The following is a 13,118-nucleotide window of genomic DNA, read 5'->3' as shown; positions in this document are numbered from 1 at the left end:
TTTGAAGCGAGTTGCTCCTTCACGCTCCCGCCTTTGTCCCCCCTTTGGCCCGTGGGGAAGGTAGCGGCAGGTGAAGTGTTTCCGACGGGTCTCTCCCTCGCGGGGCGTCCCGGCGCGGAGCGCGCAATCGACACGGGCGGGATGAACGGCATTTTGGCGACGCACAGGATCAAATAGGAGAGGAGCTCTGCTTTGCGGTTGAAGGGCCAGGAGAAAGGAGACGAGGCCACTAAGGTGGAAAGCGTTTGACCGAGAGAGGGGAGATACTCTGATGCATCCTCTGCCATGCAGGGGTCAGCAGCTAGTGGTACGCCAGTGAGATCCCCCAGTGCTCGCCTGCCCTGGGACAGCTGACATGCTGACGGCGTCTTATACCTGAGCTGCAGGAGGGCGTGGCGTGGCGAGCCGCAAAGGTCGCGGATGTGACCTCATACCAAGGGGGGAATCAAGGGTTTTGGCTGGCATCTTAAATGCTCATTACTCCGAGGCTCAATGATCTAAAATAAACCCACGCTTCTAATCCTCTAGTGTCATGTCAGTGAGCACACATTTACTACACACAGCGCAGCGCGAGTGCACCTGCAGGCTTAATCCACACAGGGTGCAATGACAATTTAATTGAAAGTGAGTTGGGGCTCTGCACTGAGCAGCATGGCGGCAAATCCATAGAAACTCCGACTTCATTTATTTAAAAAAAAAAGATTGTGCTTGGCAAATGCAAAAAAAAAAATAACTCAGGGTCCACAAGCTTTTTTCCAGCACTGAACTGCATCTTCAAAATCTTCGGCCAAAATCTATCGGCCGACGGAAAAAGCTACTATGGGAATCTTCCAATTCTTTGTTAAATGTATTTTTCCGCCATTATACACACCATCTTCTTGTGTCCAAGCTAAGCATTGTTTTCTGTTCAGTGCTCCTCCTTTATTGGAAAATGTGAGCAAATATTGCTACAGAAAACTGACTTAATGTGCATGTATCTACATACACATTAACTAGTTGTCATCTTGTGTGTTTTTAAAATAACTATCTTCCTACGTACATGGGGGACGCTTTGGCAGCGAGAACAAGAGGGATAGACGTCCTTTAAATATTAACAAAACATTGAACCAGGCAGCATCCAAGCGCCGACCTGTAAGACATAAATTATACATCAGTTTGGTTAAATAAGAGCTGGACAAGATACAAGTTACAACAATCTCCTCTCAACTCAACTTTTAGTCACGCTACGCGTTCTTAATATTATCTTATCCTAACATTATCTGACCAGTGCCTTTTGAGAGTTGTGCTTTGAAAAGTACCAGTGGAATTAAATCAGTATGTTGGTCCCTTCACACATGAAAAATACGAGACATAACTGAGTCCCACGGGAAGAACAACAAAGAGAATATGACCTTCAGGCCGGCTCTGCATATTCACAATGGGAGCAGATGAGAAGTGTGCATGTACCTGGTGGAGGTGTGTGTGTGTTTCGGTGGTGCAGACCAGCTCCAGGAGTGAAAGCGAGTGAATATGGTGTTGCCAAAATGATGCAGGGATCATACTCTCATTTGCAAGAAAGACACGACTGCACAACCCTACACTGCTTGTGTATTTTAAATTATGCTGTGAAGTGAGCTGGCACCCGCACAGAATGATGAGGTTCAGAACATATCCACGTTTAACCATATTTAACACCTGTTACTCCCACAAATTGTACAGTAAAGTACAGTGTTTACACCGTTGAACCACACTATCAGAATCACCTTAAAAAATTGATTTTCACAATAAGACTGCTCATTCTGGACCCCCTCCTTGGTTAATCACATGCAGTATTTGTGCACAGGATGCACCGACATCCAAACCGTGTTTTTTAACAGGTTTATTTGAGCCACCAGAGGAGCCCTTTCGCACTGGTCGTGGTTTCGGTTGTGAGACGTCGGTGTGAACGAGGGGGTTTTCAGTTGGACGTAACAGCTAGCGTGATGAGGCTAAGGTAGCACTAGCAACCAGCCAAGCATCCACGGGTTTCGCTGCAGAGTTTAGCTGCCGGATGCTCCCGGTCGTAGCCTACTGGCCGTCTTGACATTTCCTCACCATTCCCGGACGAATTCGTGTCGACTGACCAGAGTCCGCGAATTCAGGTCCATTCCTTAGCTTTACCCCCCCCCCCCCCCCCCAACGCTAACGTAACTTAGCTTGCCGGCTAACGAGAGTGCACGCACGGAGAACCGGACCGACGAGGTAAGTTAGCATGCGGGCTAGCGGAATGTGCGGCTAGCCGGCGAGGCTGTCATCGCGAGTAAAGGCATCTCCTCCCAGGAAAACCCGAAGTCTGACATAGGAAAGAGAGGCCGACTGGTTGGCTAGCGGCTCGTCGATCTATTTGTTTAGAAATTAACGTCAACCAACCTGCCTGCTAGGCCCATTTTACACCGGCGAGCGGTAAGCTAGCAATTTAAATAACTTGCTCGTGATGTTTGCTGTAAACAATTTAGCGAGCGAGTCACCGATATGATGGTGACGTTAGCTAGCAAAGCCAGTTTACTTCAGTTGGTTTAACGTCAAGTGTTCAACCTGGCATGCTTTGGTGATAAAACAGACTACTGGAGAAACCACCTGGCTCTCGTTAGCTTTGCCATGTTTTTAAAGCTAACGTTATCGTTGGCTAATTTTAGTCGAACGATCTTTTCGTGTGTTGATTTGGGTTTGGCTAACTTGTGATTCGAGTAACGCTGCAGTGAAGTTAATGTAAAGTAATGTAAGTGATCACATATAGTTGTATTCATGCTGTCATCCGTCGGGCAGCGGGAAGGTTCCGCTCAGCTGCCCGCTCGGGTTCATGTGTCGCTTGTTGCCGAACCGAAGTTTCGCTCTGTGACCTCGCAGAGTTCCACTTGAGGACCACACCCAGTCAAGATGTCCCTTCATCAGTTTCTGTTGGAACCCATCACCTGCCACGCGTGGAACCACGACAGGACACGTAAGGCTCAATATGTCAATTCAAGAATACCACCGCCTGCGTAAACGTCACGGACCAGTTAGTTAAGTCACAGGTTATGCATCATGAAAACAAACAATCTGTTTGTTGTCAGTATTTGCAGAAACCGGTTTAGCATGTTTTCTTATGTCAGTTATCTGTTAACCTGCTGTTTTTGTTGTCATTGTTTTTTCTGCAGAGATTGCCATCAGTCCAAACAACCATGAAGTTCACATCTACAAAAAGAGTGGCAACCAGTGGGTTAAGACTCATGAATTGAAGGAGCACAATGGACACATAACAGGTATTTCCATGAGTAACCCAAAAGCAATTGAACAGATCTGCCATCGGCTCACATTCTCACTCTGAATGGAGCGTTTGGAGTAAAAGCTTATTCAGCTCCGGGATGTTCCTTTCACTTCATGACAACAGTCGGTCAGTCTAAGCATCTCTCTCCGTTGTGTGTTGTCCTGTAGGAATTGACTGGGCTCCCAAGAGTGACCGTATCGTGACGTGTGGAGCGGACCGCAACGCCTATGTGTGGTCCCAGAAGGAAGGAGTATGGAAGCCCACGCTGGTCATCCTCAGGATCAACCGAGCTGCCACCTTCGTCAAGTGGTCCCCACTGGAGAACAAGTTTGCCGTTGGGAGCGGCGCTCGACTCATCTCAGTCTGCTACTTTGAGTCTGAGAACGACTGGTGAGACTATTTGTACAACCAGTACATTTTTTCTCCAGTGTCACTGGAGCACTATCCACATTGAAATGATCATTGGATTTATACATGGCTATTCGATGGAAATATAGAAGAGCTGTTTTTTAAACTGTTATTTAAGATGCCTGTGCTTTTTCAAATGCTCCAGGTGGGTGAGTAAGCATATCAAGAAGCCAGTACGCTCCACCATCCTCAGTCTGGACTGGCATCCCAACAACATCCTGCTGGCCGCGGGATCCTGTGACTTCAAATGCAGGTGAATGTCGTTAACAGTGAAAAGCCTTCAAAAGATAAAGAGCGAATGATTTAAAAATATGCCAACGTCCTCTCCCTCAATTGCTTCCTGTTCTTTTTCTCTGTTTTTTTGTCTGCACTGCTCCCTCCCCTCCCTCTCTGGCCTCCAGGGTGTTCTCAGCCTACATTAAGGAGGTGGAAGAGAAACCCGGCCCCACACCCTGGGGCAGCAAAATGCCATTTGGCGCTGTGCTCGCAGAATTTGGAGGAGCGGGTCTGTATCTGTCTCTTTTCTTTTATTTTTTATGTGATGATAAAAAAAAAAAAACTTCATATGACTCCAAGCGCCCCATTAAACTAACCACAGTCTGCCCTTTTGTATCCACTGTGTGTCTGTTAGGTGGGGGGGGCTGGGTCCACTCTGTCGCTTTCTCAGCCTCTGGTAACCGGCTGGCCTGGGTCAGCCATGACAGCACTGTCACCGTGGTGGACAGCTCGAAGACGGCCAGGTATATTCATTTATACCCATTGATCGTGGTGGCGACGAGAGGTCTTTGCTAAACACCTCGTGGGGAGTTTTCTAATGAGCAAACAAACATGTTGATCGGTGTTACATATTTGTGTTATGTCAGTGTTGCACACCAAAGTGTCTAACACCGAAGGCTTTATGCTTGTTGGTTGCATGTCCTGACTCATGCTGTTTTAAAGTATTTTAAATCCTGCACAATAGTAAAACCTCCTCCTGATGGTGCGTGCTGCATTTTTCTTTGGTACGTACTTGATCGGTGCAATATGGACCATTGATAGGACTGAGATCAACAAAACCTTGAATTAACAAATTACATATCAAATATAATTGATTAATTAGGTCAAATAAAATAGAAAGAGTATAAATATATATATACATACGTATTATATGTATAATCGTTACTATACCACAAATTAAGAAGCATTTGGCATGATTTCTTATCTGATCTGCTACTCGCAGTGCCAAACGCTGATGAACGTAAACCACCACCAACATAATCACATGCTGGTGTCAACAAATGAAATGGAAGGAAAGGGAGAGGAAGGAGTCTGTGGCAGATAATAATTTAACATGTTCTCCTTGAAAACCTGCTCCCACTGCAGCGTACACAACCCAGTCATTTATCCGACAACACACCAACTGTGAAATTGTTTGTGGAAAGCTGCCTGTATTTTATTTTATTTGTTTTTTTTAAGTACAGCAAAATATTTGGTTCTGAAGACGCTAATTTGTTTGTGACCGTTCAGTCCTTCGCAGTTGAAGACGGACTTCCTGCCTCTCCTCAGCGTCATCTTTGTTTCCGAGAACAGTCTAGTAGCTGCGGTAAGAATAACGCTTACCAACGTGTCTCCACGTGGTGAAATGAATGCCGTTGTAACTCTGCTCCCCGTCTTCAGGGCCACGACTGTTGCCCCATGCTGTTCCGCTGCGACGACGGTGGAACGCTGACGTTTGTGTCGAAGCTCGACCTCCCCAAGCAGAGCATCCAGAGGAACATCTCCGCCATGGAGCGCTTCAGGAACATGGACAAGAGAGCCACCACGGAGGACCGCAACACTGCACTGGACACACTGCACCAGAACAGCATCACGTAAGTCCCACTGACAGGGTTCAAACGGGGGCAGACGAGGAATTCATCTCGCCTTGTCCTACCCCTGGTTTGGGTGAGAAGCTCATTTCCCTTTGGTATCTGCATGCTGGAGGTGCTTTGAACAAAGTCTGTAAACAAGGGGTATAAATCCATCCTGCTTAAAGCTAATAAAAACCACATACCAGCACAACCCAGGTACTGATTAACACCCTGTTGTGTCAATCTGTAAAGTGAACTTTCCTGATTTTCAACTGGCTTTGTATCATCACAATGCTGTGTGTGTGTACTCCTTCAGACTCCTCTGTTCCCCAGTCGTGCTAGTCTACGACTCCTTTTAAAACTCTCTCCGTGTCTCTCCCTCAGCCAAGTGTCTATCTATGAAGGAGACAAAAGGGATTGTCGCAAGTTCTGCACCACAGGCATCGATGGTGCGATGACCATTTGGGACTTCAAGGTACAAACACGCGTAAATCAGCGATCCTCTTTCCCAGATTATCCCACATCTCTCAGCGCTAACTCTCTGGTGTGTCTCTGTGTCCGCCTCCTCAGAGTCTAGAAGCTTCTATCCAGGGCCTCCGCATCATGTGAAGATATCTTGTAGATGAATGAAGAAACGCAGCAGGCCTCACTTCTCCCTCCCTCCCCCCCCCCCCGCCCTTCCTCTCCTCCTCACCCCCTCTGCTCCTGCGACGCAGCCAGTAACGCACACAACCGACCACCTAATGAGTGTCTGCAGAAGCACTGATCAGACCATGGCGCACTCGTATGGGTGTGTGCAAACACTCACTCACTCACGCACACACTACACAAACACGCATACGCTACACACACACACACACACACACACACAGACTGAGCTAACGTGTGACATCACTGTTAATTTCTTTTCTTTTTTTTTAATGAAGGTTAACCAGGTGTCGAAGTGGAAAAGGTCCCCTGACACGTATTAAAACGTGACGTGAAATGTGTGTGTTTTTTTATGTTCTTTAACCTCCTGTACCAAAAGTTGAACACTAAACGGTGCGTTTTATCCAAAAGTCGGGACTGTATTTCTCCTTTGGATCGACCTTAACATGATCTCTGAATATCAATGTTTAGTAGAAAGCAGGACGTGACGCTTCTCTTGCTGGCACGCGGTAGATCTTCCTCAGCAGGGGAAGGCATCGTTTGGGATTTGAGGCTCGGCGTTATTGATATCCGGAGGTCATGTTGCTGCAGAGAGCTGTACAGGGTCTGATGGTGGAGAGAGAAAGCAGCAGTGCGGAGTCACGGCCGGCCAGCGCTCGGCTCTCTAGCTGCTTCACTAAAACCACAAAAGATGGAGGATTTCTATGTAACCGATCATGAGGTAGACATAAAATAAAGATGAAGTACATTTAAAGTACACAACTCACTCGACTGTTCTCTTTTGTATTTGCCCGTCTAAATGCATTTACTGGATTTGCACTAGTAGCATGTTTCTTTGTGTGCTTTCCCTTTTTGTTCACTGCTTTTATTTCAGAAATGCTCAATTGACTCGAGGATGTAGCGTGTGAGGAAACCCTTGAAACTGCAGGTTCATTCCATTACTACACAAAGCAGCTATTGGTTTCTTTTGTTAGTGTATTAATGCATGTTGAACGGGTCTAGGTGTTTACAGCCATTCTGGTGACTGAGGCTGTGCATCTGTCCTCTGAATGCTAACATGCTCACTAAATTACCAGTACGTCCCACTGCACCCAGTTGCAAACATCTGCTAACTAGTTCAACTCAGGATGGGATGTAATAAGCGCTGTATGGGCTTCTTAAAAGCAAAAACAATGTCACTAGTACAACAGTTAATATTTACAGTAAAGCGGCTGCATTTCATTGCTCTCTTCTCAGAAGTGCTAACTCGTATTCATGTCGTCCTCTAGGCTTCTGCCTCCTTATGCAATCAAAAGGTGGGTGTTTTTTCTCCTCAGACCTACATATAAAGTGCCAGGGTCACATTCCGCGAATGCTGAGGAGAAAAAGTCAGTGAAATAAATAATTAAATGTGTTATTTAAGGCCTCTGCAGTCCATTTTAGGTCTGCACAGTGAGAGCGAATGAGCCCTGCAGGAACACCGGCCCGCCACATGTTGATTCTGATAGTTGAGCTTTGTGGGAGGAGACTTCAGAGTAAACTTCTCTAAGACCACATTCATGTCGGATTGTGAGTAAACCGAGAAAACTCTGCGTCAGAATCAAAATAAAACTCTGAATAGATGGAAAAACATGAACAAATATATTCTTTAGTGAACGTTCCTCCCCCCTCCTGCAGTTTGCTCCCCCCCCCATGCCTTGTTCCTCTTCCTTTATGCAGAAGTGACCATACGGCCCTCCCCCTTCTTTTCCTCGTCTTTTATGCTTGTTTTCGCTTCCCCCCCCCGTCAGCTTCTGCTTCCTCCTTTTTGTAGTTAGAACCTCTTATTGTGTCCACGCCCCTCCCTCTATTCTCCCCCTCCTCCCTTTTGAAAACCAGAAGTTTGCTGCGGTGCTCTCACCCATTTTCCGGCTCCTGCGTGGGCCTGCGTAAACTTCCTGTGTGCCTCCCCTCCTCGGCTCCTCTGCGCCCTCCTCCACCTCCCCCCTCCGACCTCTCCTCCCTCTCCTCCCTCTCCTCGGCTCGGCCCCTCTCTTCCTGAGCTCACTCTGTCGTTGGCGTTCGCGTTGACTGGCCAGAGTCCGCGGGGCTGAACACCCTCATCTGATCCGCCGACCTCCCTCTCCATCTCTGCAGCTACTCACCCATTCATCTCAGTCCGGCCCTCAGGGTAAGTAGCCGAGAAAATATTTAACAGTTGGCCGGGTGTGTTTAGAGAGACGTCAGAAACACGGCCTCGCACACCCACGCGCACACTTTGTCAGTGTGCTGCCTTTTCACGGATAAAGCTAAAAGTAAAGCGAGCAAACACACACACTTGAGCACTGAAATGTGGGTGTTATGTCAAACCTCTGCTCGAGGAAGTGCTTGTAAAATGACTGCTGATGCTGCTCTTTATTTCCTGTGTGTGTGTGTGTGTGTGTGTGTGTGCGCGCTCTAGCTGTAAAGTGTAGTTTGTTTAGAGTTGTGTGTTGCCCTTGACTTGCATCATTCCTCTCATGCCCCTGAAAGTCTGGCTTTCATTAACCCAACCTGATCCAGATAGGTTCAGAGTGCCTTTCTCTGCACAGAAGGGTACAATCAGCTGTTATTTATTTCTCTTTTTCCTCAAATAGTTCGGACAAACTGTGATGATAAAACAGTCCCGTTATTCAATTATAGTTTGTAACTCTGCTGTATGGTCTCCTTCCTTTTTCTCTGCTGCTTCCTTATAACAAGAATCTTTTTTTTTTTACTTCCGTTTTTTCTTGACAGTTATCTCACCGCTCAGCAGACGCAGGTTCCTCACAGCCCTTCCTGGTCTGTTTCTGACATCTGATTGGCCATGGCGTACCACAGCTTCCTCCTGGAACCAATTAGCTGCCATGCCTGGAACAAAGATCGCACCCGTAAGTCTGCTCGCCTCCTCTGATTGGTCTGGGTGGCTCCGAGTCGTCTCCTCTCTGAGCCCTCTTTTCAGTCACAGGCATCATGGAACATCTTGCTTCGACTAGTGTCTGCGCCGCAGAACAAATGGTGTAGCAGTCAGAGGTTTTGTGATTGGCTCCCAGGTGGGAGAAGGTATTTCCTGTTTCCTGTAGCAGTTAGGGTGGCGTCTCGGGGCCTTTCTGAGGAGCTTTTGTGCTGCGTTGGCTGCAGGAAATGAACGTCATATTTGGCCGTTTCGATCAGCGCTTTGGTTTCTGTGCAAAGCGGACGTGGTCGAGTTTGTCGTTTCACTCAACTTGAGTTTTCTCAGCTTGGGGGCGGAACGCGCACCAAATAAAAAAAAATTAAAAAGCACACTAAAGCACCCACACTGCTGCTTTTAGACAAACCGAGCATCTGACTCACCAGCTGACTAGAACATGCAGGGATGGCTACAGCATTGCGGGAAGGAAGGTTGCAGTTCTTGCACATCGTCTATTTAAAGATACCATGTGTCTGCGTGCTGCCTGGAGCCAGATTCATGCAGTATTTCTTCAGTTTTCCTCTGTTCTCGTGCACCAAGTCAGCTGTTCGGCGTTCCACTCCACTGATCTGCCCCACAAACTTCTCCCTTCAGTCACTCGGCCCTCACACTTTTCTGGCATTTCTGGAATGTTTGGCTCCACATGTGTACATTCTCTTTGAAACTTGACTGTGTACTTTAACTTTCTGTGCCTCAGAGATCGCCATGTGCCCCAACAACCACGAGGTCCACATCTACAAGAAGGATGGGACCCAGTGGACCAAGATCCATGAGCTGAAGGAGCACAACGGGCAGGTGACCGGTGAGATACAGACAGTGATTTGCTTGAATGTCTTTTGAATTGTTTTACCACAAAGTTTAGAGACGTTGATTAAACCGATTTAAAGAAATAGTTCATTCTGGGTAATACACTTTGTACACAAAACAAAAACTTTTAGATAAATAATATGAACAAAGCGTTTCCTCCCCCCTGCAGGTATCGACTGGGCCGCAGACAGTAACCGCATAGTGACCTGCGGCGCGGACCGTAACGCCTACGTGTGGTCCCTGAGGGACGGCGCATGGAAGCCCACCCTGGTCATCCTCAGGATCAACCGCGCCGCTCGCTGCGTCAAGTGGTCGCCGCAGGAGAACAAGTTCGCCGTGGGCAGCGGCTCTCGCCTCATCTCCGTCTGCTACTTTGAGCAGGAAAACGACTGGTGAGGTTCCTCCTCCTTTCTCGCACGAGAGCTTTTGCATTTGATTGTTACCAAAACCAACACTCCTCTCGTGTGCCGTCGCCGTAAAAGGTGGGTGTGCAAGCACATCAAGAAGCCCATCCGCTCCACCATCCTCAGCCTGGACTGGCATCCCAACAACGTGCTGCTGGCTGCGGGATCCTGCGACTTCAAATGCAGGTATGAGTCAATCAAGAGGGGTGTGCACATTTTAGGGATTGTCACGGCGCACAAATACAACAACAACAACAATCTCACCGCGTTGACCTCGGCCATGGTTTTTCCTTCACGTCTCGCCCGCAGGGTGTTTTCTGCCTACATAAAGGAGGTGGAGGAGAAACCCGGCCCCACCCCCTGGGGCAGCAAGATGCCGTTCGGCGAGATGTTGTTTGAATCCGGCGGGTCCGGCGAGGCGGGTCAGGCCTCCGCTGGAGGCGGAGGTTGGGTGCACAGCGTCTGCTTCTCCCACTCCGGCAGCCGCCTGGCCTGGACCTCCCACGACTCCACGGTGTCCGTGGCAGAGGGGGGCAAGAGCGGCACGTAAGCGAGGGCCCGGGCCGCATACTTGTGTGCGTTTGTTGGTGTTCGTGCGCACTCTTAACCTTTTTCCTCACGACTCCGTAGGGTGAACAGTCTGCGCTCCGAGTCTCTCCCTCTGCTGTGCGTCACCTTCATCACCGAGAACAGCATCGTGGCAGCTGTGAGTATTCAATACGTTGGCATCTATCCTGAACATGTTAATCTGTCATTTTTATTTTATCCAGGTCCGAATTATATTTACTACATCCATTCAATTTGAAAAAAAACTGATGCTAACTTACATATTGGAGGAGCCTTTTCACAGCCAACTCATTTTTAGCTCTGAGGCTTCAGATAAAGCCAAAGTAAAAAAAATGTTACAATATGGCGTTGTTGCTGTTTGTGGTGAAAAACTGAGCTCCCAACGCCAAGCCGGAACGACTGTGAGATACTGAGATGCACAGAAAGGGGACTATTTTCCTGCAGACGTTTTACTTGATTTAAATGCATGTAAACAGAGCGAGGAGGACTGAGGGAATCTTTGCAGGGCAGCACAGTTATAGGTGCATTCAAGAATTACATAATGTTTGGCTCCAAAGGGATGTGCAGTCCTTCCGTGAACTCGCTCCTGAGGGTATTAAATTAACGGGGCGTTTTATTGCTTGTGAAGAATGTGTTATTTCCCCTCCTTTAAAAAAAAATAAAGAAAGGAAGCCATTGTTGCAGATGGGGACACAAACATCATGAAACAAACATATTCCTCAAATAAGTCTACACATAGTGGCGTCTAGGTTTCTAGCTATAACTGGGTATAAATAAATAAATAAATAACAAGCTGGCTCCATATCACCGTATTGATGTTGTATCCGGCCGGAGCATCGTCAGCTCTTCCTCATGCGTTCCTGCTCCTTCAGGGCCACGACTGCTACCCGGTGCTGTTTGTGTACAACGGTGCCCAAGCCAGCCTGACGTTCGGCGGCAAGCTGGACGTTCCCAAGCAGACGGCCCAGAAGGGCATCAGTGCCAGGGAGCGTTTCCAGAACCTGGACCGCCGGGCCTCCGAGACCCAGAGCACCGAGAAGGACCTGAACAGCCTGCACAAGAACAGCATCAGGTGAGGAGAAGGAAATGAACAACATTTCTTTATTTTTGCAACATCGATATCATATTTTGCGCAGAGTTTGACCTGTTTTAAACTCTGTTGCAGCCAAATCTCAGTGGTGGAAGGAGGACGAAACAAGTGCACCAAGTTCTGCACCACCGGCATGGACGGAGGAATGGGCATCTGGGATGTCAAGGTAACGCACACATTGTACAGATTATACAAGAATACAATGATGCTGTGTTGTTGTGTCATATATAAGAGCTGAGCATTGGAAGTCTACCTTTTTTTTTTAACTGGATCAACCCAAATAAATCAGCACTATCTACTATTAAAACTTTTCCAGTCAGACGATACATTGCATTCAAACTTTAAAGTCAAGCGCAGTGTGGTTGGCAGTTCAGCTTGCTAAGATACCACTAAATGTTGAAACCTGCTGCCATATGTACATGTTTGCCATATATGTGTATGACTTGTGGTTAGAATAAGTACGTCATTGAGTCAAGCACTTTATCGGTATCACTTTACTGCTGTAATTATGTTTAAATGATACCCGGCCACAGTAGTGTCCTGTTGGCATGATGCTTTCCAATATAATATGCTAATATATCTCACCCTTTGTTCCCCCCTAGAGTCTTGAGTCTGCAATGAAGGATTTAAAGATTGTCTAAACCAAAGTTTACATCACCCAACGGATATTAGCTTCTGGAGATATGAAGGAAAACTGCTGCCTTATTACACAAAGCTTATTGGCCTTATTTTAATCAGGCATTTTCTATTCAATCGTAACGACCAGAATCTGCTCAAACAGTGTTTGTAATCCCTCTGAAGCTCTTTGCTGAGCTTGTTACTCAACATTGAATGTGAGGGACTGGCCAGAGGTCTGCAAACAGTAGTTTATGAGTTTGGTTGTGTACGTAAAGAGAGCTGCGCCTGAGCTTCACGCTATAAGCAATAATTTTATATCAGTCATGAGAAAAGGCTACAGAATGTATTAAAGAGCTTATGCTGGTCATAACATGCATTTCATAAATAATTGCTGTTACAGTACTGAACAAATGCTTGGTTGTGTCACATTCTTCTTTGAAACAGTGGATGAGATTCTAAGAATCAGGTGAAGTTTGAAAAAACACCCCCGATGAAGACCATGAAGTGGGGTCAAAAGCCCAGTACGGATGATTTATTCTATATTAACATAAAA

At 47.1% G+C, this 13,118-nt stretch overlaps 2 protein-coding genes across 7 annotated transcripts; both read left to right on the top strand.

The window, feature by feature from the left end:
* Positions 1-1,766: 1,766 nt before the first annotated feature.
* Positions 1,767-6,916, top strand: LOC120825025 (actin-related protein 2/3 complex subunit 1A). Of its 3 annotated transcripts, none has more exons than XM_040186307.2 (11): positions 1,767-2,220; positions 2,866-2,959; positions 3,156-3,260; positions 3,433-3,655; positions 3,819-3,926; positions 4,075-4,178; positions 4,305-4,413; positions 5,180-5,255; positions 5,330-5,523; positions 5,887-5,977; positions 6,073-6,916. In XM_040186307.2, the coding sequence occupies exons 2-11, from the start codon at positions 2,896-2,898 to the stop codon at positions 6,109-6,111; spliced, it is 1,113 nt and encodes a 370-aa protein (XP_040042241.1). In that variant the 5' UTR covers positions 1,767-2,220; positions 2,866-2,895; the 3' UTR covers positions 6,112-6,916. The 3 variants fall into 3 exon arrangements, with proteins under 3 accessions (XP_040042241.1, XP_040042242.1, XP_077935658.1); XM_040186308.2 differs by having other exon boundaries at positions 1,793-2,421; XM_078079532.1 differs by lacking the exon at positions 1,767-2,220 and adding an exon at positions 2,417-2,737.
* A 1,001-nt stretch (positions 6,917-7,917) lies between these two features.
* On the top strand, positions 7,918-12,976 carry arpc1b (actin related protein 2/3 complex, subunit 1B). 4 transcript variants are annotated; one of them, XM_040186303.2, is made up of 10 exons: positions 7,918-8,299; positions 8,884-9,017; positions 9,777-9,881; positions 10,056-10,278; positions 10,369-10,476; positions 10,600-10,836; positions 10,921-10,996; positions 11,730-11,929; positions 12,023-12,113; positions 12,550-12,976. In XM_040186303.2, exons 2-10 carry the CDS (start codon positions 8,954-8,956, stop codon positions 12,586-12,588), a joined length of 1,143 nt encoding a protein of 380 aa, XP_040042237.2. In that variant the 5' UTR covers positions 7,918-8,299; positions 8,884-8,953; the 3' UTR covers positions 12,589-12,976. The 4 variants fall into 4 exon arrangements, with proteins under 4 accessions (XP_040042237.2, XP_077965458.1, XP_040042239.2 ...); XM_040186305.2 differs by having other exon boundaries at positions 8,154-8,299; positions 8,903-9,017; XM_040186304.2 differs by having other exon boundaries at positions 8,163-8,299; positions 8,900-9,017.
* The last annotated feature ends 142 nt before the right edge of the window (positions 12,977-13,118 follow it).

Source organism: Gasterosteus aculeatus, chromosome 9, assembly GCF_964276395.1.
Source record: "Gasterosteus aculeatus chromosome 9, fGasAcu3.hap1.1, whole genome shotgun sequence".
NCBI classification, from domain to species: Eukaryota; Metazoa; Chordata; class Actinopteri; order Perciformes; family Gasterosteidae; genus Gasterosteus; species Gasterosteus aculeatus.
The sequence above is the reverse complement of the archived record's forward strand: the minus strand, read 5'-3'. Positions and strand labels throughout refer to the sequence as shown.